The 22,572-nt window shown below is 65.2% G+C and overlaps 4 protein-coding genes across 7 annotated transcripts; 3 read left to right on the top strand and 1 right to left on the bottom strand.

Moving 5' to 3' along the window:
• The first annotated feature begins 2,935 nt into the window (after positions 1-2,935).
• CDC25B (cell division cycle 25B) lies at positions 2,936-9,824 on the top strand. 2 transcript variants are annotated; one of them, XM_040590163.1, is made up of 16 exons: positions 2,936-3,118; positions 3,441-3,517; positions 4,217-4,268; positions 5,174-5,215; positions 5,553-5,589; positions 5,733-5,840; positions 5,920-6,039; positions 6,229-6,363; positions 6,519-6,569; positions 6,842-7,015; positions 7,148-7,243; positions 7,573-7,635; positions 7,718-7,816; positions 8,116-8,249; positions 8,354-8,465; positions 8,691-9,824. In XM_040590163.1, exons 1-16 carry the CDS (start codon positions 3,003-3,005, stop codon positions 8,829-8,831), a joined length of 1,557 nt encoding a protein of 518 aa, XP_040446097.1. In that variant the 5' UTR covers positions 2,936-3,002; the 3' UTR covers positions 8,832-9,824. The 2 variants fall into 2 exon arrangements, with proteins under 2 accessions (XP_040446097.1, XP_040446087.1); XM_040590153.1 differs by having other exon boundaries at positions 6,519-6,593.
• Positions 9,825-10,591: 767 nt separating this feature from the next.
• Positions 10,592-12,070, top strand: AP5S1 (adaptor related protein complex 5 subunit sigma 1). The gene is made up of 2 exons (XM_040590139.1): positions 10,592-10,851; positions 11,512-12,070. Exons 1-2 carry the CDS (start codon positions 10,607-10,609, stop codon positions 11,927-11,929), a joined length of 663 nt encoding a protein of 220 aa, XP_040446073.1. The 5' UTR covers positions 10,592-10,606; the 3' UTR covers positions 11,930-12,070.
• LOC121086401 lies at positions 12,004-18,233 on the bottom strand. Of its 3 annotated transcripts, XM_040590121.1 has the most exons (4): positions 14,108-18,233; positions 13,742-13,798; positions 13,269-13,649; positions 12,004-12,198 (listed from the first exon to the last, which is right to left on the bottom strand). In XM_040590121.1, the coding sequence occupies exons 1-4, from the start codon at positions 14,375-14,377 to the stop codon at positions 12,004-12,006; spliced, it is 903 nt and encodes a 300-aa protein (XP_040446055.1). In that variant the 5' UTR covers positions 14,378-18,233. The 3 variants fall into 3 exon arrangements, 2 of the variants coding, with proteins under 2 accessions (XP_040446055.1, XP_040446046.1); XR_005827354.1 differs by having other exon boundaries at positions 12,073-12,346; positions 13,269-13,798; XM_040590112.1 differs by lacking the exon at positions 12,004-12,198 and having other exon boundaries at positions 12,863-13,649.
• Positions 18,234-19,885: 1,652 nt separating this feature from the next.
• Positions 19,886-22,461, top strand: LOC121082679 (RING finger protein 145-like). Its single transcript, XM_040582346.1, has 4 exons — positions 19,886-20,186; positions 21,443-21,551; positions 21,625-21,716; positions 22,136-22,461. The coding sequence occupies exons 1-4, from the start codon at positions 20,018-20,020 to the stop codon at positions 22,459-22,461; spliced, it is 696 nt and encodes a 231-aa protein (XP_040438280.1). The 5' UTR covers positions 19,886-20,017.
• Positions 22,462-22,572: the final 111 nt, after the last annotated feature.

The following is a 22,572-nucleotide window of genomic DNA, read 5'->3' as shown; positions in this document are numbered from 1 at the left end:
GTAGCCTGAAAAAGTTTATTTTTGGCCAAACCAGAACTAAATTCAACGTGTTGAACAAGAAACCTCCTCTCCGCGGCAAAGCAGGGTTCATTGCAGCAGCCACTGTACCCGCAGCCACAGCCTCCTTTGGGTGTGTGAAGTAGAAAGCAGCAAAACAGGAAGGGGAAAACGGCGACGCCCCTTTGCACACCCCCACCCCACCCCCACTCCACCCCCACCCCCCTGCCAGCTTCCTCCCCATCACTGCCAAGGATGCATTGGGGTGGGGAGGTTTTGTTCCAGGACCCTCTGGTCGCAGTTCCCAAAACTGCTGTCTCACCCAGAGCTTCTGCCATGCCTGTGGGTCCTGGCTGTGTCGGCAGGTCCATGTCCCATGCCACCACTGCTGCCAGCGCCGCAGCATCCCGCTGCCACCATCCTCCTCCTGTTTTCCTTCCACTCGCCAACATACGGAATTTTAAAAAATCAATCAAATCCTGTATTTTGGTGCTAGGGTGTCCCAGGCCCCCGCACACCCCATGGCCTGGGAGGTGGGTGACCCCCCACTTGCCACCTGCACCATTGTGTCCCCACGATCCCCACCCAGAGCCACCATGTTTCCAAGTCAGATTTGGTGCCTTCACCATGCCTTTGGTGACACCAGCCACATCGGTGCGTGTGCTGCCCACAGGCCCCACAGGCTGCCACATGGGACCCCACAACCCCAGGATGCCAGACACTGGTACCTCCCTGCAGTGCAGCCCCCCCTGCAAATAACCAGCCATAAAGAATGTGGAAAACCCCCAGCTGGGTGGGCATCCCTTGCCGTGTAAGCCTTTTGGGGCAGAAAACAGGTTTTCTGTGGCCAGGTGGAAGCTCTCGGGGAAAACATCGGCATTTTTGGTGCACGTCCCTGCCCAGAACTGCCAGGCCAGGAGGGGAACCAGTGGGGAAAGGGGATGCTGTGGGATTATTTGCTGAAGCAGGGGGAGCTTGTCCCCGAGGTGGGGGTCCCACACTGGGGCAGCCCAGGCTGGGTGAGTGGCTTGGGGAGGCAGCGTGACACCCGCAGCCACCTGATGGGGTGGGATGCTATGGGGGGACCGCCCCCCCTGCCCCAGCCCTGCTGCTGTGAACAGCCCCCCACTTCGTCCTTGTTAATTAGAGTAATCTTTATGACAGGTCTCGCTGTGCAGCCATTAAAGCGAGCCAGCCTCCGTCAGCCCACGAAGCCCCCCCCCCCTGTACCCAGCTCCATCCCCGAGCCCCATCATTGGGGCAAGCAGCCGCACCCTGGGCGGGCAGGGGGCTTTGGGGGCCCACCCCTGCATCCCACACCTCTTCCCCCCCCCCCCACCCCCACAGGAGACCCCCATTTCCTTCTCCTATTTGCAGCCCTGCTCCTCAAAACTCCCTGTCTGGGGGCAGGGGGGAGACCTAAGCACGTGGCCCTTTCTCTATCAGTGCAGCTGCTTGCAGAGCCCTGTGAGCTGCAGCTGGGCTGGCTGGAGACCCCCCCCCCTTCCCTGCCCAAGGCCCCCAGCGCGGGCTCGGGGCAGCCACCAAAGCTGGCCTGAGCCGTGACCCACGGCCCCCAGCCCAGCCTCGTGTGGCTGGAAGTAATTAAAGCCCTCAGTGGCCAGGGAGGACGTCCCACAGCCACCCAGAAGTGCTGGGGGGCCCGGGACCCCGGGGTCCCCCAGCCCATGGCAGCACCAACCCCCCAGCCCCGCTGCACTGGAATGTGCTGGGATGTGCCTGGCATCGCTGAGGGAGGGGATGTGGGACCCCCATGCCTTGTACAGGTTCTGGGGGAGCAGGATTTGGCCACTATGGGGGTGTCATGGGAGACGGTGGCGCCCCCGCACCTGCCCCTGCCTCAGCTGGGGAGGGGGTTTCCACCCTGGCTACCCCCCCACCCCCTTTTCTTTTCTCTTCTGAAAGGGAAGAATGGGGCTGGGGACAATGGGTGACCGGCCAGGATGGCCACCCAGGCCGCAGCCCCCCCACGCATTCCCGCCGGGCTTTCCATCCGAAACCCCCCAGCTGGGCTGGAGAACCCCTCCCCAGGCAGACAGACAGGCAGAGGTCTGTGCCGGGGTGGGGGACACCAGTCTGGGGGGACACTGGGGTAGGGGGCACACTGGGCTGGGCGGACAGGGCAGTGGGCAGCACCGTGGCACGTGGCTTTGGCACAGGCAGGAGGAGCAGGGGGGGCACCAGCCGGGACCCCAGGGCAGAGGGGTAGGCAGTGTGGCCCCCGTCCCAGCAAGGGGCTAGAACCCAGTCTGAGCCCAGATCATACTGGGGCTGAGCCCAGCACTCCCCCAGCACCGCGCCCCCCCCCCCCCCCGCCCCAGCCTGGCAACTGGCACAGGGCTGGTGGGGGAGCCAGGAAGGGCCCGTGCCCAAACACTGGGACCCCCCAGGGCCACACCGTTGCTCCCAGCCACCCATCCGTGCCTACCCCTGCACACCCACCACCCACCCAGCTCTGCGCCCCGCCGGGCAGCCCCCGGCCATGTGCCAGCCGTGTGCCCCCCCAGTCATGTGCCCTCCAGGCGATCCCCCAACCATGTCCCCTCCAGCCACGTACCCCTACATGTCACCCCCAGCCATGTGACCCCCCAGCCATGGCCCCCCCCGAGCCACTTGCCCTCCATGTTCCCCCAGTCTTGTCCTCCCCAGCCGTCTCTCCCCCAGCCATGCACTCTCCATGTAACCCCCCATGTGCCCCCCCCTACCCCCCCCTCCTCATTTACCCCCCGCCCGCCCCCCCCGCCGCGCCGAGGCCCCGCCCCGCCCGCCCATTGGCTGCCGCCGCGCCGCTCCCTGTTATTTTTCGAATATAAATAGGGGCGGCCGTGGGCGCGTGCCCGCCCTCCTACCGGCCGCGGCAGCGGCTGGGGAACCGTCGTGCCCCTTTCCCGGGCACCGGCGCCCCCCCACCCCCTTCCCCCCACCCCCGTCGGAACCGGCGGCCGAACCTCCGCGTTAATTGATCGCTAATTGGGTTGCCGGGCATGGCGGCGCGGGGCGGCCCCGGGCGCCGGGGACTGGCGGGCACGTCCCCGTCCCCGGTCACGTCCCCGGTCACCACGCTGGCCCGGGACATGGGCAATCTGGCGGGGCTGGGCAGGTGAGCGGGGCCTGGGAGGGCAGCTGGGGAGATGGTGTTGGGGGGCCTCTTAACTTCCGCAGCTACTTCTGCACCCTCCCGGGGGTCCCCACGGGCTGACACCCCTCTGGCGGGCTGAGCACAGACTCCCGGGGCACCCCGGGGGTCCCCATGGGCTGAGCACACACACCCCTCCCCGGGGCACTCAGAGCTCCCCCATAGGCTGAACGCGTCCCACCCCCCCCTCCTTGGGGCACCCCGGGGTTCCCCACGGGCTGAACACCCCCCCTCCTCGGGGCACTCCGGGGATCCCCGGGGGCTGACCCCCCTGCCTTGCTCGCAGCCCCTGGGACACCCCGAAGCATGGGGTAGCCTGGGACCCCTCCCGGGACTCCGTCTCCTCCGAGGCCATGGACGCGGGTGAGTGGTGGGTGCTGCTGCAGCCCCCCCCGACCCCCCTGCGCTGAGTTTTGGGCCTTGTGGGGGGAGCTGTGGTTTGGGGAGGGGGGGGATCTCCTGGCAATGGCGTGGTGGGTGTGTGGGTAGGGGGTCCCTGCATGTGGGAAGGGGGCCTGGCCGAGTGGCTGGGGAGATGGGGAGGGGGTTTGAGGTGGGGGGCTTCTTGGGGTGCGTGTGCGAGGCCCCACCCCGTGAGTCAGTCCTGCCGGGCGCTGAGCCCGCGCCTGCTTCAAACTGGGACTTCCTCCCCGGTGCTTCCGACTGCGGCTCCTTCCTGGGGAGGCCACGGGCAAAGAGCCCCCAGCCCCGCTCTCCCAGGGCTCAGCCATGGACCACCCCAGCGGGGTCCCTGTTCAGGGTGGTGTGGGACATCCTGGCCAGGATGGGTGCTCCCAGGGTCGGTGCCACTCCCGGTGCCGCGCTGGGGGGGGCGGGGGGGGGGCTGGCTGAGGGCCCCCATGCGCACACAGTGGGTGGCCCCCTCCCCAGTGCTGGCTGGAGTACTGGGGAAGCACAGCTGGGATGGGGGGGGGGGGGGGAGGTGTCCTCTGCCAGGCTGCATCCTGCAACGGGGCCCGCTGTGGGCGCTGGTGCGGTGCCGGAGGGGCCCTGGGGCAGGGCATCACCCCCCCGTGCTACCCCTGCCCCTTGTTCCCGCAGGAGTGGGGCTGGACTCCCCCGGGGAGGAGGACCCCACGGCGCTGGAGGAAGCGTGAGTGCCCCCCATGCCGTGTCCCTCTCTTGTCCTGTGCGGCTGCTGCAGCGCCTGCTCCCATCCTGCCCCAGCCTTGCTGGGGGGCTCTGCCCCCCCCCCCCACATCGCCCCAAATCTACTTCGGGGGGGTGGGGGACCACCCCGCCCCGGGGCTGTCGGTGCTGCTGCTCTGCACAGCTGCAGCGGGAACCCGCATAGTGCTGCCTCGGCATGGCCGGGCCAGATCCTGCTCCAAGCTGTGCCGGCTGCCTCGCCATGCAGTGGGACAAGAGTGCTGAGCACCCCGCTGGGGTGCTGCTGTGTGGGCTGGAGGTGTGCAGGGCTGAGCCATAAGCAGTGCTGCTCTGTGCAGGGGCAAGGGGTTCTGCCTGCCCCCCCCGCTCCCCCCCCATGTGCTGCCCCCCGGCCGTTGGTGAAGTGTGGTCGGCAGATGTGCGGGTGAATGAGTAACCGGGGGCAGATGGTGACGCCGGGGCCGCCGCGGGCTGGGTGTGCTCGGCAAAGTGCCGGTCCCATATGGCTGCCGGCCAGCACCGACAGCATCGCCAGCATCCCCCAGCATCCCCGCCGCGGGCGTATTTACATACAGGTGGAGAGCGGGCCGCTGCTGCCGCCGGCTTTGTCTGGGTGTGGAGCGAGGTCAGCGGAGTGCCCGGACCACCCTGGCATGCTGCTCCCCCCAAAACCCGGCACTGGGGTCCCCCAGCCCGAGCCCAGCGGTGTCCAGATGGGATTTTAACTCTTTGTGTGGCTGAAAGCCCTGGTGGTTTGGCTGCTTGTCCCCCCACCACCACCCCCTGGGTGCTACTGGCCCCTGTGTGGGGTGGGGGCACTGTAAGGGCTGGGGCTGCTGGTGCTGTGGCACAGGGTGCCATCCCCCTCTCTGCCCTCTCTACCTACAGCTTCGAGAAAGCAGTGCTGGAGTGCAGGAGAGCTCTCAAAGAGTACGTGAAGGATCTCTGTCCCTGTGCCCCCAGCCCCCAAAGCCAGGCTGTCCCTGTGCCCTGGCTGTCCCCATGCCCCCAGCCCCAAAAGCCAGGCTGTCCCCATGCCCTTCCCAGGGTCTGGATCAGGCCATCGGCGTTTCTTGGTGCCTGGAGGAGTTTTATCCCCGGAGCCCTTTGGAAAGCTGTTTCTGGGGAGGTCAACATGCCACTGTGGGGACCTGGGGGACAGACGGGGCTGTGCCAGCCCATGACGGGGGGGGGGGGGGGGGGGGGGGGGGGGGATGCTGCCAGTCCAGAGCACCTTCTCTCATCCTTTTCTTTCCATTTCTTGCAGCAACAAGTTCTTTATCCAGAGGATCAGCTCCTTGCCGGTGAGTCCCTGGGGCTCTGCAGGGCTGAGCAGGGGGAGTGACGGTTCCTGCAGCCCCCCTGGCTGAGCTGGGAGGAGGAGGGGGCTGGTGTTGGAGAGAGCAGGGGCTGTACAGCACCTCTCACCCCCCTGCCTGCCCCACAGACACGGCTCCAGGGGTCCAGCCCGGTCCTGAGGAACATCTCCCACTCCCGGGAGTTCAACAGCCGCAGGGCCAGCGAGGACGGGGGCCGGAGGGAGCCTGAGGACAAGGTCCGGGGGGGGGGCAGCAAGGCCAGGGAGGGGACAGGAAAGAGGCAGAGGGATGCTAATGCTGTGCCCCCCACCGTAGGAAGGGTTTGTCTTTAAGAAGCCGCAGAGGCCGGGTCAGCGCAGCCAGCTTCGGGCCAGCGATGGGGCTGCGGGCAGGGACTCCTTCGCCCAGAGACCCGGCTCCGCACCCAGCCTGCTGGTGAGAGGGGATGGGGGGCTCCAGGGGGCACTGGGGCGGTTGGGGCTGCTGAGCTGGGAACCTGCTGCTCCAATCTGTGTTTTGCCCTGGTGACCCTATGGATGTGGGTGCTCAAGGGGCTGGGGTGTCACAGCCTGGATTCAAGTGGGGCTGGCCCCACTGCTGAGCCATGGACTGTGTCCTCCCCAGTTTGACACCCCAGAGAAGGAGAATGTCCCCAAAGGAGAGAGCCCCATCATACTGCGCCGGTGCTCCTTGACCTCCTCCATGTCTGAGGAGGAAGATGATGGCTTCATGGAGATCCTGGATGATGAGGAGATGAAGGTAGGGCAGGCTCCTCCACCGGTGGAGTTGGGTGGACCCTGGCCATGGGGTCCATCCCTGCCCAGGAGGGTGGGAAGTGCCTGCAGGGAGTACTCGTCCCCTTCACACTGCCCTCTGTCTCTCCCCCATGGCCCTCCTGGCTGCTGCCCTGGCAGAGCAACGCTGATGTGCCACAGGGGATGGAGAACCTGCTGACCGCGCCACTGGTGAGGAAGGAGGAGACAGAGCTGGTAGGTGGCAGCCCTGGGTGGGGTGGATGGAGCCCTAGGCTCCCCCCCAGCATCTCCAAGGTGGGGTCTGGGGCTGAGGGTCCCTCGTGAAGAGGCTGGTTGGCGAGCAGCGCTAGCTCAGGGGCTGTGGGCTCATCCTGGGTGGTGTGGGACCCTTGTCCCCGTGTGCTGCCCTCATGGTGCTGAGGGGAGCTGGGGGGCAGGGATGCAGACCCCCAGGCAGCAACACAGGCTCTCTTCCCACACAGTGTCGCACAAAGCGCAGCAAGTGCCGGCAGCTCTTCCGCTCGCCCTCGATGCCCAGCAGCGTCATCAGGCCCATCCTGAAGCGGATAGACCGGCCCCAGGACAGGGACACCCCTGTGAAGGCCAAGCGGCGGAGGAGCGTGGCCGGTACCCCTGGCGAGGAGGCGGCGGAGCCGGTGGGTGATGAGGAAACCTTGGACTGAGGTGTCCTCACTGTGGTTCAGCCTGTCTGTGGAGGGACTGCCCCATGCCGTGGCTCTGCTGGAGCCCTCACCGACAGCGGGTGCCTCTGGTTTGTGTCTCTGCAGAAGGCACGGCTGCTGCGTTCCAAGTCCTTCTGCCAGGAGGAGATAGAGAACCTGCTGGCCAACGACCACCAGGAGCTCATTGGGGACTTCTCCAAGGTAAGGCTGTGGGGATGCTGCCCCCCTTCCCCTGAAACAGGACTGTCTGCTGCGCCGCTGCAAGGGCCCAGACTGAGCTGGGGGCGAGGGGGCTTGGGGCTGTGACTTCCCAGCCTGCAGCCCCCATAGTGCATCCCAAGAGCCCGACTGCTGCTCCTCCAGTGCCAGCACTGTGCAGCTGCTGCATCTTTCCTGGGCAGACTGCGCGCACACACACACACCCCCCTGCAAGGCGGGCAGGGGTCTTCTGAGCTGGGGGTGTGAGTGACAGCCCTGGGTGTACTCCCTGGCAATGGATCCTGACCCAGCACACCCCCTTTCTCTTCCAGGCTTATCTCCTCCAGACGGTGGAGGGGAAGCACCAGGACCTGAAGTACATTTCCCCTGAAATGGTAAGGGAGCACAGCCCCAGCTGTGGGGCTGCCTGCCTGCCCCCCCGTGGCCCCCCAACTTGCTGACGGGCTGCCCCCACAGATGGTGGCGGTGCTGACGGGGCAGTTCAGCAGCCTCATTGAGAGCTGCGTGATCGTGGACTGCAGGTACCCCTATGAGTACGAAGGAGGCCACATCAAGGTCAGAACTGCTGCTGCATCCCTTGGGGCTGGGCTGGGGGACCCTCAAACCCATCAAACTGCAGGAGGGACTGAGCCCCCTCCCAGGGGGTTGAGCACCCTCTCTGGGGGGAGGGCTCAGCCCCTTTGGAGGGGTTGAGCACCCTCCTCAAAGGTGCTGGGCCCCCACTGGGAGGAGGAAGGGTGATGGTGGGTCAGTAGATGGGGTGATGCTGGTGGCTGGGGGAAGCATACTGTGAGGCCCCCCCTGGATGAAACTAGAGGGAGGGAGGGATGAAGGTGCCTAGTCTCCCTCCCCAGGGAGCCATCAACCTGCCGATGGAGCAGGATGTGGAGGAGTTCCTGCTGAAGAAGCCCATTGTGCCCTTCGATGCCAGCAAGAGGGTGATCGTCATCTTCCACTGCGAATTCTCCTCTGAGAGGGGGCCCAGGATGTGAGTGGGGGCAGTTTGGGGGGGACGCTGGGATCTGCTAGACCCCCCAGCATGGCCAGATCCTGGCTTGGTGATAGTCCTTACAGCACCTTCCCCTCCTGCAGGTGCCGGTTTGTCAGGGAGAAGGACCGAGCCTGTAATGAGTACCCCCACCTCCACTACCCTGAGCTCTATGTCTTGAAGGGAGGGTACCGGGAGTTCTTCCCCCAGTACCAGGTGAGCCCCTCCACCTTTGCCCCCTAAGTCTGGGAAGGGGGTCCCTGGCAGATGGGCAAGGGCTGGGGGGTGGGAAAACATCCCCTTCCCCAAACCCTGCCCTGGGAGGGAAGGAGGGGTCTGGCTCAGCATCCTCCCTAATGATGGGACCCTCCGGAGGGGTGTGTGTGTGGGGGGGGTTTGGGGGGCTGCATGGTGGGTGCTGATGGGGCCGTGGGTGCCCAGACACACTGCGAGCCGCAGGACTACCGCCCCATGCACCACAAGGACTTCAAGGAGGATCTGTGCAAGTTTCGCCTGAAGAGCCGCACCTGGGCAGGCGAGCGCAGCAAGCGGGAGCTCTACAGTCGACTCAAGAACTTCTGATGGACCTCCCCCAGTCCCCCACCTGCCCTGGGGGGCACCTACAGCCCCACACCTTCCCCAGGGGCTGCCATTGGGCAACGTCCCCTAGCTCAAAACCTGGCCACCCCCAGCCCTCCTCCACAGGGTGCCTCAGTAGTGGCAGGGTGGGGTGGGGTATGGTTGTGGTTTACATTTTATTATTTTTTTTACCCTAAAGAGGGTAAAAAACGGGGTTAGGTTTTACCTTAAGTGGGGGCTGTAGTGGGGGTGCCTGGGGCTGCTCCATCCAGGCTGTAAGCCACTGCCAGGTTCAAGCTTGCTCTGGGGAGGGTGTGCAGAGCTGTGGTGGGTGCAAGCTGCCTCCCCAGCTCTTGCCTCCCTGGCAGTAGGCTGGGGTGCTGTGGGGCAGCCCCCCAGCCCTTCCTCTTGCACCCTGAGCTGTGGGGAGCCTGTGCCAGCTCTGGGAAAGCCACGGGGCTGCAGCACATCCCTCCCTGATCCCTGGGGAAGGGGGTATGGAGCTGGGAAGGATTTCCCACCCCCACCCCACCCTCAAGGGCTTAACCAGAACTGTTCCAGAAAAGCACTTAAACCTCATTTGCAGCTGGTGGGTGCCCTTGTCTGCTTGGGGTAGAGGCAAGCAGGTGCTGCAGGAGGTGCACCCCTTGCTGTAATAGTCACAGACTGCATCAGCCTGGGTTTAGTTGGGGGGTTTATTTGGTGGTGGTTGGGATTTGTTTCCCTTCCCCTCCCCCCCCTTACTTAAAGTAGTTTGGTTTTTTTAAGCCAGCTGTGGTGAACTTTGGGGGATGGAGGGTTGTCCCCCCACTCTGGAGCTGGGCAGGGTCCCATAGGGTGAAGCACTTGCCTGCCAAAGCAGGGTGAGCTGGGGGGGAGGGAGATGTTTCCTTGGCTGGGGGCTGCCACCATCGTGCTGTACCTGTTTGTCTTGTTAAAGTGTTGTGTTGAGTGTTTTTTCACACTCCTGGCTAATAAATCCTTCGGGAGCCAGAAGTAACCTGTGTCCTCAGCTCTGTGACTGCCACAAAGTGAAGGGGCATGTGTGTGTGGGGGGCCCACACCTGCCTGCCATGCACCCCTGCCCGGGGCCCTGGGGGAGGGAGGCGTTTGCAGGTGGAGAGCTGGGCTGGGGGCTTCCCTGCAGGGCTGGCAGCTGGGGCAGGGACAAATGATGTGTTTAACGGTGTCCCCGTAAGGTGAGGTGGCCTGGGCCCTGATGGGGACCCCTACTCTTGCATGGCCCCGCCCCCGCGTGATGCCAGCAGCTCCCTGCGCTGGGGCTGGCGTGGGGCAGCCTGGGGGCGCAGCTCTACCCCCAGGGCCGTGCATGGGGCGGGAGGGGGGATGGGGCTGGGGGGGTGACCCGGGGGATCGCACAACTGGGTGGTGCTGCCTGGGGTGGGGGCACCCCTACCCTGGCTGCCACACACGTCCAGGGGGATCCTGTCTTGGTCCTGCCGCTCTTCCAGGCGATCCTGTGCTCCCCCAGGAGCTGTCCCCCTCCGGGGGGCCCTGTCCTGCTTCCCTGGCCCTGTCACCCCTCAGGCCGCGCTTCCTTCTCCCCCTGTCCCGCCCGCCAGCCCCTATCCGCCAATCAGCTTTCCGGCCGCGCAGCCTCGACGAATCACGACCCGGCGCTGTCACGTGCAGCGGGTGGTCTCCAATCTTCCCGCCCCTTCCCGGTCCCCGCCAATCGCCGCCTCTGCTGTCTTCCGCATCCACCATTCCGGCGCGCTGCGCCAATCGGAGCAGGCCCCTGGAACACTCGCCGACCAATGGCAAGCGGTGGAGGTCGGGGTGACTCCGCCCCCGTGGCGGGCGGCGGGCTGGGGTCGCGGCGCCTTGCCATGGTGCGGGCGTTCGTGCTGCTGGCGCTGGGCGGGCCGGGGGGCGCCTCCTCCCCGGGCCCCGCCCCCTGCCGCGTGCTGTACGCGCGAGTCTTCGAGACCCCCTCCGGGACCCCCGCGGGGCCGCCACGGGAGCGCCTTCGCCGCAAAGAGCAGCTGCTGGCTGTGGCCAGGTACTGGGGACCCCCCCGCCATGGGACCCCCCCCCCCCCACCCCCACTATGGGAACCCCTTCCTGAGCTGGGTTGGACCCTCGGGGCTGGGACCTCCTCGCCATAGCGACCCCCCCGCCGCTGGATCTCTGTCCTGGAGGTGCTGGGCGCGGTGGGACCTCTGGGACTGGAACCCCTGTCCTGGGGGTACTGGGCTCAGTGAGACCCCCAGGGCTGGGACCCCTCCCCACCATGGGATCTCTGTCCTGGGGGTGCTGGGCTGGGTGGGATCCCCGGGACCATGAGCCCCCCCCATCCCAGACCCCAGGGCCATGATACCCCAGCTTTAGCAGTCCCAAGCTCAGTGGGACCCCCAGGTCCGAGTCACTCTGTCTCTCTCCCTGTGGACCCGTATGGCCATGATACCCCTTCTTTTGAGGAAGGGTGCTTTTGGGCTTTGCAGGACCCCCAGGGGTATGACACCCCCCCTTTCTGGGTGTCTTTGGGCTCAGTGGGACCCCCCAGAGCCCACTTCTGGGGGGACAGGGCTCAGTGGTACCCCTGGGGCCATGGTCCCACAGCCCCAGGAGTCCTGCCAAGCCCTGTCCCCCCAGTTAAGAGGGAGTCACCCTGTCACTGGTTGGCGGGGTCTTAACACCAGTGCCCCCCCCTCTCTCCCAGGCAAGTGGCCTCCCAGTGCCAGCTGCTTCAGTCATCCTCGGGATGCCCATCCTCCCCCCAGCTCCCCGACGAGCCAATATCGCTACAAGATGCGCCGGGGGGGCTATTCCAGCTGCCCCCCGGAGACCCCTTCCCTGAAAGGGTGACAGTAGCCTGGCTGTCGGTGTTAGCCCTGGCCTTCGCCTTGGTTTGTGACCCCCAAGAGAATTTATCGTTGGCCGAAATCACCCTGCACCGCCTGGCCCCCCGCCTGCTCACGTCCTTGCGCCTGCGTGGCCCCGGTGCTGATGTCCTGCTCCGACCAGAGACCACTGACATCCTCCTGGATCACCTCCTGCCCCACGGACAGATGCTTTTCCTCAATGAACGTTTCCTCCAAGCGATGGACCGGGAGATGGGCATCAAAACACCCCGTTGAGCTACAGTCGACATCCCCACCCCAGCACCCCCCAGTATTTCGGGGAGGAGAGACAAGGGACGGATCTGAGATGGTCACCAAGCCCCAGTGGGATGGACGTGGGAAAAGCAGCTGGGGAATAAAGAGCAACGAGCCAGCAAAGAGCAGGTTTTAAACCCATTTATCCTGCTGCCATTGTGGGAGGGGTGGGGAGTGCGAATAGCTATCCCCATAAAAATCTCTCTGGAGCTGAGATGGCTTCGTGTGCGCAGGACAGCGGCTCCACGGGGCTGCAAGTGGATGTCAAAAAAAAAAAAAAGATGGTTCTCCCCGGTTTCTCCAAAACCCTCGCCTGCCAGCCTGCAAGACGGATGGGCGCTGGGTTCCTCTGTCCCGTCCGCACCAGGGACCCCGGAATGGGGTTTCTCCAGCTGAGTGCTCTGGGGGGTGGGGGGCAGAGTGTGGGTCCTCTCTGCTGTGGGTCGGAATGGCAGAGATGAGGCAACAGGAGGGACCTTGTGGGGGGACAGGGCAGCTGGCAGGGTACAACCGCCCCTGGTGCATCAGGGTCACCGGGGTGGGGGTTAAATGAACAAGCGGCAAGGCAGGACGTGGCATCAGGGAGTTGGTTGTCACCAGACAATGCTGCTGGGGGCCAGGGGACATGTGTGACACCTTGGGAGGTGGCAGGAGCCAGCACCTGTGTGCAGGGCACAGCAGGGTCCTGCCCTGGCAGTTTCTGGGTGCTGGCAGAGCTGGGGAGCCAGGAGCCGGTGTGCCCAGCTCTCCTGCCACTGCTGGGGTGCCAGGGATGGGATGGGTGCTGCCTGGCCCTGCGGAGGGGCTGCCAGGGGGAGAGGACCCCAAACTCCTTCCGTCCGTAACCACACCGGTAAAGCTGAAGCACCTGGGGAGTGGTACCAGGCACCGGTGATACCAGGCTGCAGCATCAGAGCTGAGCAAAGGGCTCTCAGTGCCACAGGATGGTGCCAGGGTCCGGAGCACTGGTGGCAGTGGCGGCATGGCATGGGGGCTTGCCTGGGAGCTGCCCTGCCCCAGGGGGGAGAGGGGGTCCCTGGGGGGCTCATCTGGCACGGGGGCGTGGGGTGTGGGGCTGGCAGTGTGGCCGGCGTCAGGTCACACTCAGGTCCCCTCTTGCAGATCCAGGGGAAGGTGAAGTTGCAGTTATGGTCATTCCAGAGGCCGTTGCCCACGGGGTGGATCTGGGCGCAGCTCTCCTGGCCCCATGGCCCATAGTCCGTCCTGTCTGGCTGCCCCGGTGCCCAGAAACTGCCGAGGCAGGGCAGGGCAGTGTGGGGCGCTGGGGGTGCCATACTCCCCTGCCACAAGCCCCGCTCACCTCTGGGCCTGGGAGTAGGCAGCCCTGTCCACCCAGTGCCAAGAGCCTCTGGGGCCTGTGGCCACCAGTCCAATCCAGTAGGATCCTCCCCTTGCCTCCCGTGCCAGGTAGTCCTGCGGGACATGGCGTGAGCGCGGACAGGAGTGGCACAAGCAGGGGGTGTGTGGGCAGGGGGGACACGGGCAAGAAGGTACATGGGCAGGAGAGGGGCGCGAGCAGGAGGGGAGATGGGCAGGGGTTACATGGGTAGGAGGGGACACGGGCAGGGGTTACATGGGCAGGAGGGGACCTCCGCCTCCTCCCAGGGCTTCCGCTCCACCGAGAAGTAGATCTTGCCCCGGTGGTACTTCCAGCCCAGGGACAGCCCCTGCAGCCACCGTCCTGGCAAGCAGGTAGCAGCCATGGAGTCAGCCACCCGGGTTGGGGTGGCCCAGGGATGGGTGTCACCCCCCCATCCCCCCCAGTGACATTACCGAGCTGCTCCTGCTGCCTTTGCACTGCTGCCGGGCTCTCGCTGGGGCTTTCAAGACCTGCCATGGGGTCAGGGAGAGGAGCCGTCTGTGGGCTGCCTGACACCCCGGGCAGGGGCTAGGGACAGGGGCTGGGGACTGGGGCTGCAGGCAGGGGCTGGGGACAGGGGATGGGGACTGCAGGCAAGGGATGAGGATGGGGACAGGGGATGAGGATGAGGGCAGGGGATAAGGGACAGGGGCTGCAGGTAGGGGCTGGGAACAGGAGAGGACAGGGGCTGCAGGCAGAGGCTGGGGATGGGGGTGAGCAGGGGACAGGGGCAGGGGCAGGGTTTGGGGTACTGGGGGCAGCCCCAGGGTCCCACTCACCACTGGGGTCAGGCAGCAGAGGGGCCCTGGCTGCCGCCAGCTGTGCCTATGCTTCCCGCAGTTCTGCCTGGCCCTGCACATCTGGGAAGGGCAGGGCAGCGGGTCAGCACGCAGCACCGTGCCCGGGCTGCCCGCAGGCTCCTGCCGGCTCCCGGCCCCAGCCAGGCTCCCCGGGACCTCCCTGGCAGCACTTAGGGAAATGAGGGCTGCCAGGGCAGCCCCCAGCACCAGGACCACCGCCATGCCCACGGCCAGGATGGTGCCCAGCATCCAGCGGGATGCAGCTGGAGGGGACCCAGGCGCCGGTGCTGCAGGAGAAAAGCAGGAGATGCCCCGAGCCGGGGCTGAGCCACGCCGGGGGACCCCAGCACTGCTGCGGAGGAACCGAGGCAGCTCAGCCAGCTGCCTGCTCCTGCCCGGAGCATCCCGGTGGGACTGGGCTTGCCTCGAGCAGGGCTGGGTGGGTAGCGGATCTGCAGGGTCTCATACAGGTCTGGCCCCGCTGCAGCCATCCCCGGAACAGGGAGCTGCTTCCTTGCACAAGCCGCCTCCTTCCTTGGCACAAGCCGGCAAGGGCAGCCCAAGGCGCCAGGAAAGGGAACCCAGCAGCTGGGCACCACAGCAGCTTGTGGGCGCCAGTTCCTGCCACCAGCCAGGGCGTCACATGTGTCCCCCAGCCCCAAGTGGACACACGCAGGGCACACGGCCACGTCCCAGCCCTGCACTGGGGCCTCCCTGACCCCCACCCATGGCCTGGCCCTGGCCCTGGCCCTGGCCCTGGCCCTGACCCTGCCTCTGAGGTTTTGTCCCAAAGCGCATCTCAAACGCAATTTGTTTTGCAGCCTCAGACACAGAAATGGTGGGGCACCCCCGAACCCCAGCAGGGAGCCAGCTCCCCAGCCCCGGTGAGTGGCGGCGGAGGCGGGGGATGCACCCAGCCTGGCGTGCCTGGCACGGCACAGGGCTCCCAGCCCTCGCCCTCCTTATCTGCCGGGAGGGCAGGCGGGCTTCACCCAGGGCTGGCAGTGCACTGTTAGCAGCGAGGACAAGGGTGGCTGTTGTCATCACCACCACCAGCACCATTACACAGGTGCTGAGCAGGGCAGTGCTCTGCCCAGCTGGGAAGCCGTGCCGAGGGCATGAGGATGGATCTATCCCAGCAGGATCTGTGCCGGGTCAGGCGTGGGGGCTGCCATCTGGCTCCGGGGGAAGCTGCATGTGCCCATACTGTGCTGGGGGCTGCAACGGGCACCGTGTGGGCTGGAGGTCCCCACTGGCGCTGAACCTCAAAGTGGGGGTCTGTGCCTGCTGCCACATGGTTTGCTTGGGGTCACCCCACACCAGCCCCAGGTGCAGTGGCAAGACACCAGCACCATCAGCGGTGGCACAGAGCTCACCAGCACCGGCACTGTACCCTCCCCCAGGCTGCCTGTGCTCTGCTCTGGAAGCACCGATGTGGTATTTCAGGACTTCTGGCTTTTGGGTTTGTTTTTTTCCCCGTGTTGGCTCAAACCACCATTGTGGTTGATGCAGATACTGGAAATAGCTTCAAATGTGCAGAAACAGCAGTTTCCTGGCAGATGGAGGAATTGCCAAAAACCCTGGGGGCACATTTCCCCACAGCCCACCCTGCACCCCTCGGGCACAGGGCAGGCCCTGGGGCTGCGCTGGTGGCCCCATGGTGGCCAGACCTTCATTGTCCTCCTCCCCTGCTCTTCCCCTTCCCCACTCCCCGCCCCAGGGCATGGGCCCCCTGGCTCAGCCACCACCAGCTGCAGTGACAGTGCCATCCCTGTCCCCCTCTGAGCTCCAGCTGAGTTACTGGAGCTGGCTGCCAGCACCGAACTGGAGGCAGCCCCAGGTGCACTGGGGCAGCGAGGGTCCCTGCAGCCACACACACACTGCTCCGAGTTCTCCGCCTCACCTGCAAGCCCTCCCCGTTTCACTGCTCCATTTAACTTCCTTTTAACACATATTTTTCCCATTGAAAACCCTTTTCTTTAGGCGTCCGTGTAATGGACTTTTTGTGTGTGGCTTTTGCATTTGGAAGACTTTTGGGTTTGGCTGCATGGTGGGCTCTGCAGCAGAGCTGTATTTTAGTGGTTATCTCCAGTCGTATCTATGTGGCCAGCCCAAGGGGAGAGAAGCAGCAGGGCTGAGCATGGTCGAGGGGCTCTGCAGAGCCTGGACCCCCCAGCCAGGTTTCCTCCTGCTTGTGCCAAGGCTCATTGTCTGGGACTGGCAGAGCAGGACTCATGGACAGCCTCATCTCCCGGCGTGGCTGAGGACACTGTGCAGGGAAAGGTCCTGTGTGAGACCTTGAGCATCATTTCTTCATTGAACCTGGTTTTGCATTTGCAAGTCTCTGGGGGACTGACTGAATTCTCCTGGTACTGCAACTGTATTTTGTGCCCTGGAAGAGACCTGCAGCCTCTCCGGTATTCCTCAGCATTTTGTAGACACTGTCAGCATCCTTCTCTGCTCAACCCGGTGCTGCAGCTCTGGTTGGGCTTCCAGTCTTAGCTTTGACATTAGGAAAAGATTCTGCACTGAGAGCGCGGTTGGTCACTGGAACAGGCTCCGCAGGGAAGTGGTCACGGCACCAAGCCCATCAAGTTCGAGGATGATGCTCTTAGTCATGTAGTTTAGTTTTAGGCAGTTCTGCAAGGAGCGGGGAGTTGGAATCGATGATCCTGATGCGTTCCTTCCAACTCAAGATATTCTATGGTCCTACATATTGGCATAATAATAACTAATTTATTGGGCTGCACTTTGCTTTTCTATCAATCAACACAACTGCGTCATTCCTACATCCTGTGGACATGGACTACAATGCCTTCAGTCTTTTGTTTCCTACCTACATTTTTATGAAGTTTTTCAGGGATACAGCACCACCAAATCCGTGCATGGCATTGGACAGAGGCGCTCGCCCACTCGGAGCCAGCGGGACCTTGAGAGATGAGAGGATGTGGTCAGGGTTTGGTCTGCAGTGTTGTGAAAAGGGCTGAGCTGGGGCTGACGTTCCCCGATGCCTGTCACCAAAAGACTGGATGATGCTGGAGAAGTGGCTGAGGGTGCAAGTGACAGAAGGCTGGAAGAGGCTGTCCAGAGAGGTTGAGTCTCCTTCTCTGGAGACACAACTCTGTGCAGCCGGCTCTAGGAGAACATGCTTCAGCAGGAGGTTGGGCTAGATGGTCTCCAGAGGTCCCTTCCAACCCCGACCATGCTGTGATTCTGCAATTCCAAGAAACAGCCAGGGAGGAGGAAGGAAGCTGGCTCGTCTGCAGGTTGCACAAGTGGTGAATCATAGTTAACCCATCAAGACCACTGAGTCCACCTCACTGCGAGGAGCAGGGTAAGGAGCGGGGAGTTGAACTCAATGATCCTGATGGGTCCCTTCCAACCTGAGATTTTCTACAATTCTTTGACTACCTAAAACTAACCCATCTGACTAAGAGCATCATCCAGATGCTTCTTGAATGTTGTGACCATTTCCCTGAGAAGCCTGTTCAGTTCTAATAGTTTGATGTCCTTCTTCTATTGGGGTGCCCAACACTGCACACAGGGCTCAAGGTGAGGCCACACCAGTGCAGAGTAGTGCGGAGCAGTCACCTCCCTCACTGGGCTCACTATGCTGTGCTTGGTGCACCCCAGGACACGGCTGGCCCTTTGGCTCCAGGGCACACTGTTGACTCGTGCTCAACTTGCCACCAACCCAAACCCCCAGATCCCGTTCCGCGGGGCTGCTCTCCAGCCTCTTGCACACCAGTTTGTATGTATAACCAGGATGACCCCATCTCAGGTGGAGGATCCAACACTTGCTCTTGATAGAAGCTGTGGATGCCCCACCCCTGGCAGTGTCCCAGGCCAGGCTGGACGGGGCTTGGAGCAACCTGGGCTGGTGGCAGGTGTCCCTGCCCGTGGCAGGGGGTTGGGACTAGATGGGCTTTAAGGTCCCTTCCAACCCAAACCCTTCTGTGATTCTATGATAAATTTTGTACAGTTGGTGATTGCCCAGCTCTCTATAAGGCCTCTTTACCCTCGAGGGAGCCCACAGCTCCTCTTAGTTTAGGATCACCAGCAAACTTACTTAATATATATTCTATTCTTGTATCTGGATCATTTATAGAAAAGGCAGGGAAGTGCCAGACTGGGCCAAACTGGGTGTTGCACCTCAAATCACCCTGTGCTGAACCCCAGAAGGGGGGCACACAGCTCTGCTCCCTGGTACAGCGGGAGGAAAATCAGCTTCATCCATGGGCAACGTGCCAATAAAAGAGCTGGGGGGGACAGGCTGCAGCCTGCGGGGTTCACAGGATTTCCCCCCTGGCAAAGCCAGACGTACCCCCGGGCCCATGCACCCTCGCACCTGGGGGGACACATCTCTGCTGGAGCTTTGACCACCCCTGTCCCAATCTGACTTGAGGAGCTGAGCAATTCCCTGGGACACCAGACTCCCGCAGCAGCATTGGGGAGGGGGCACCCGGAGAGGACCACTGCAGGACAGGCCTGGGGTGTCCCTAGGCCACAGCAGCTCCACACCGGGACCTCCATGTGCTTTCAGCTCCCACCTTCTTTCTTATTTTTAAAGATCAGCCCTGAGCTTTCAAAGCACCCACAGCACCCCACCACACACACCCCCAGCCACAGGGCACCTATGTGCAAAAGCAGCCCGGGGTCTCAGGGGTCTCCCTGTAGCAGTCTGGGGTCTCCAGGCCCCCTTGTGGATGGGGACAGCCGAGAACGCCTGCCCACCCCCCAGCCACATGCCACTGCTCAGGCCTGGGCCTGGGGGGCACTCCCCCGGGGACGGCCAGGGTGCCCCTGGCAGCGGGGCTGTGCTGCCCCCAACCCTCCAGTGCACCCCAAAGCCAGAGGAGGGTCTGTTCCCCCTGGTTTGACAGTCCTGGCCCCAAGGTGTCCCCGGGGGACCATGCCAGACTGGCCACGACCCCCACCGTGTGACAAGTGACGGGACTCGCCACGGCACTCCAGTTCGTCCCTCTGTGCCCCTGGAGGGATGGGAGCGGGGCAGGGGCTCACGGGGACCCCGCAGCAACCCCGTCCCCAAGGGCACCCGCTGACCCCAGCTGATGCCGTCGGGTCCCCCCAGCCCCGGCTGACCCCCAGGACCCCAGATATTCCCAGGGGTCCCCCCAGCTCCCGCTGACCTCCAGCCGATCCCAAAGGGCCCCAGCCCCCTCGGGTGACCTCCCCCGACCCCAGAGGACCCCGCCTGAGGCCAGATTACCTCAGCCGACCCCAAAGGAGCGCATCTCACCCCAGAGAGCCCCAGCGGATCCCGGGTGACCCCAGAGGAACCCAGCTGATCCCTGGGGGTCTCGGGCAACCCCCGAGGGCCCGAGGCAACCCTGCAGGGTCCCAGCTGACCCCTGGGGGCAGGGGACCCCAGCCTCCCGCAAGCTCCCGCTGCCCCTCCCATTCCCCTATCAAAATGGCGGCCGGAGCCTGCCCTCAGGGCCTGCCCGCACCCAAGATGGCTGAGGCGGGGCCGGGCGGGGCGGCGGGCGGGACGTCACCGCGGAGAGCCACGGCGAGCTCCCCGCCGCCGGCGCATCGCCCTTACCCAAGATGGCGGAGGGCGCAGGGCAGGAAGGAGCGCCGCGCCGTCTTCTAAGATGGCGGGGGCAGCGTCAGCGCAGCTCTCTGGCGCAAAGCCTCTGCGCTACACGCTGGGCGTAGGGGCGGGGCGGGAGAAAGCGAAAGTGGCGGAGGGACCGGAGCGGCGGCGGGAGCGGGAGCGGGAGCGGGAGCGGGGCCCGCGGCCCGCCCCGGCGGGAGGCGGCCGGGCGGGCAGGCCGCTGCTGGGCGCGGGGCGGGCGCCCCCTGCCGGGCCGGGGGAGGCAGTGCCGGGGGGGGTCCCCCCGGTGCCCCCGTGCCCCGCGGGCCATGGCGCGGCTGGAGGCGGTGGCCAACGTGGCGCTGCGGGTGCCGGGGCTGGCGCTGCTGGACCTGCTGTACCGCTGGGACGCGGCCGCCATAGGCGAGCTGCTGCGGCCCCGCCGCGGGGACCCCCAGCTCCTCCGGGCCCCCGCGCTCCGCGCCGCGCACTGCCTGGGTGAGGGCTGCGGGGGGACACGGCGGGGGGACACCCCAAGGGTGGGCAGGAGGGGGACGTGGTGGGGACATCCCAGCGGTGGGCAGGGGGCGACACAGGGGACACCCCGGGGTGGGCAGCTGGGGGACACCCCAAGGGATGGGCAGGAGGGGGACATGGTGGGGACATCCCAGGGGACGGACAGGCCGGGGACACCCTAAGGGACGGGCAGGATGGGAACATGCTGGGGACATCCCAACAGTGGGCAGGGGATGACACAGGGGACACCTCGGGATGGGTGGGAGGGTATACAGGGGACACCCTAAGGGATGGACAGGTTGGGGACACCCTAAGGGGTGGGCAGGAGGGGACACAGGGGACGCCCTATGGGATGGACAGGAGTGGGACATGGTGGGGACATCCCAGCAGTGGGCAGGGGGCGACACAGGGGACACTCTGGGGTGGGCAGCAGGGCGGCACGGGGGACACCCTAAGGGATGGATGGATGGGGGAGGGGGACAGATTTACATGGTGGGGATATCCCAAGGGTGGGCTGGGTGCAGACACCCTAAGAGATGGGCAGGGTGGGGACACCAGGGGACATCTGACGGGTGAGCAGGTTGGGGACACAAAGGACACCTCAGGGATGGGCAGGCTGGGGACTCCAGGGGACACCTTAAGAGGTGGGCAGGGTGGGGACACCCTAAGGGATGGATAGGTTAGGGACATCCCAAGGGATGGGAGTTTGGGGACACAGTGGGGCACCCCAGGGAAGGGTGGTTGGGGACATGGTGAGGGCACCCCAGCAACAGACAGGTTGAGAACATGGTGGGGACACGCCGAGGGATGGGCAGGTTGGGGACATGGTGGGGACACCCCAGGGATTGGCAGGTTGGGGACATGAAAGGACACACAGGTGATGGACAGACTGGAGGCACAAAGTGACACCCCAGGGCTTGTCAGGTTGGGACATGCCGGGGACACCCCAAGGGACGGCCATGCTGGGGACATGAGGGGACACCCTGAGGGCCGCCCACGCTGGGGGTCCCCTGCTGACCCCTACCCAGTGTGATGCTGTCCCCAGAGTTGGGGGGCCCCCATGTCCCCAGCACCGTGCGTCCCTTGGCGGTGGGGGGGGGACAGCTGTGGGCCCGGTGCCCCACCTCACCCATGTGGCCCCAGCGCTGAGCGCGGTGACAGCCGCGTCACTGACGAGGGCTGCCTTAACTGGTGGGGGGCTTGGCGGGGCCATCTCACCCCCTGTCCCCCCTCCGCAGGCCACCTGCTGTGTGTCGTGGTGCTGGTGCTGCCGGTGCGGTCCCTGGTGAAGCTCTATCTCCACCTCCTCACCGGGCTGCTGCTCGGCGTGGGGCACACGGTGGCCAGGTGAGCCCGGGGTGCTGAGGGGGCCGGGCCGGGGTACGGGGGGGGCACCAGGGCTGAGCCTCTCTCCCTGCAGGGACTTCGTCCGCCAGGAGCTGGAGTACGGCTTCCAGGGCGCCGTGTACAGTGACCCCGTGGCGCTCAGCTCCTTCGCCACCACCCTTGCAAGTGAGCTGGGGGGGTCCCAGCCCCCCCGAGATGTACCCTGCCAGGGGACGGGGGGTGGCACTGGGCAGGGTGGGGGTCTCCAGTGCCGACCCAGCTGCCGGAGCCGTTGCCTGCAGGACAGCGTGCTGGGTGGCGGTGGCACGGCTCAGCTGGGTCACCCGCGTCGCTGGGCACCGAGCAGAGGGGTGGCGAGTGCTGAGGGGGTTTCTCTGCCCCCGCTGCCCCGGGACTTGCGGGGGAAGGGGCTGGGTGGTCTCGGGGTGCCGCTTGTGCCAGGGTGAGGGCAGCAGCAGGGTTTGCCGGGGGGCAGGGCTGAGCTTCCCGGCCGGTGCGAGGTGGCTGTGCCCAGTGCGGGCAGGGAGGGGGCACAGGGGTCTCATCTCCCGCCGCGTGCCCAGGCGCCCCCGTCCCCCCCGCAGGCCAGCTCTGCCTGTGCGCCCTCTGCTCCCTGCTGATGCGGAGCCGGCAGCCCTGGCTGTTCGGTGCCCCGCTGCTGCCCGTGCTGGCTCGCCTCTGCGGCCTCCCCCTCCACGTCCTGCCTGTCCTCAACACCTTCGCCGCCACCCTCACCGCCATGGAGGTGCTCTACGTCCTCGGCTCCCACGTCCTTGTCCCCTTCCAGCTGGCCGCTGCTGCCTGCCGGGAAATTGCACAGGTGAGTGTGAGTAGGGGGCTGCGGGGCAGGGGGCTGCCAGGCAGGGGGACTGTGGGATGGCGGGCTGTGGGATGGGGGGCTGCAGTGTAGGGTGTTGCAGGTTAGGGGGCTGCAGGGCCAGGGGGGGCTGCAGGCCAGGGGATTGCAGGGTAGGGGGGCTGTGGGACGGGGGGCTGCGGGACAGGGGGCTGCAGGCTGGGG

This window comes from Falco naumanni, chromosome 1 (assembly GCF_017639655.2).
Source record: "Falco naumanni isolate bFalNau1 chromosome 1, bFalNau1.pat, whole genome shotgun sequence".
NCBI classification, from domain to species: domain Eukaryota; kingdom Metazoa; phylum Chordata; class Aves; order Falconiformes; family Falconidae; genus Falco; species Falco naumanni.
The sequence above is the reverse complement of the archived record's forward strand: the minus strand, read 5'-3'. Positions and strand labels throughout refer to the sequence as shown.

Excerpts from the sequence above, each read along its gene's own strand:
- CDC25B (XM_040590153.1), top strand. The coding sequence starts at position 3,003 with ATGGCGGCGCGGGGCGGCCCCGGGCGCCGGGGACTGGCGGGCACGTCC. Across the intron at positions 4,269-5,173 it reads CCCACGGCGCTGGAGGAAGC|CTTCGAGAAAGCAGTGCTGG; the intron begins GTGAGTGCCCCC and ends CTCTACCTACAG. Across the intron at positions 6,364-6,518 it reads TGGATGATGAGGAGATGAAG|AGCAACGCTGATGTGCCACA; the intron begins GTAGGGCAGGCT and ends CTGCCCTGGCAG.
- LOC121082679 (XM_040582346.1), top strand. The coding sequence starts at position 20,018 with ATGGCGCGGCTGGAGGCGGTGGCCAACGTGGCGCTGCGGGTGCCGGGG. Across the intron at positions 21,552-21,624 it reads GTGGGGCACACGGTGGCCAG|GGACTTCGTCCGCCAGGAGC; the intron begins GTGAGCCCGGGG and ends CTCTCCCTGCAG. Across the intron at positions 21,717-22,135 it reads CTTCGCCACCACCCTTGCAA|GCCAGCTCTGCCTGTGCGCC; the intron begins GTGAGCTGGGGG and ends TCCCCCCCGCAG.
- AP5S1 (XM_040590139.1), top strand. The coding sequence starts at position 10,607 with ATGGCAAGCGGTGGAGGTCGGGGTGACTCCGCCCCCGTGGCGGGCGGC. Across the intron at positions 10,852-11,511 it reads CAGCTGCTGGCTGTGGCCAG|GCAAGTGGCCTCCCAGTGCC; the intron begins GTACTGGGGACC and ends CCTCTCTCCCAG.
- LOC121086401 (XM_040590112.1), bottom strand. The coding sequence starts at position 14,377 with ATGCTGGGCACCATCCTGGCCGTGGGCATGGCGGTGGTCCTGGTGCTG. Across the intron at positions 13,799-14,107 it reads TCTGCTGCCTGACCCCAGTG|GTCTTGAAAGCCCCAGCGAG; the intron begins GTGAGTGGGACC and ends ACCCCATGGCAG. Across the intron at positions 13,650-13,741 it reads AAGGCAGCAGGAGCAGCTCG|GACGGTGGCTGCAGGGGCTG; the intron begins GTAATGTCACTG and ends CCTGCTTGCCAG.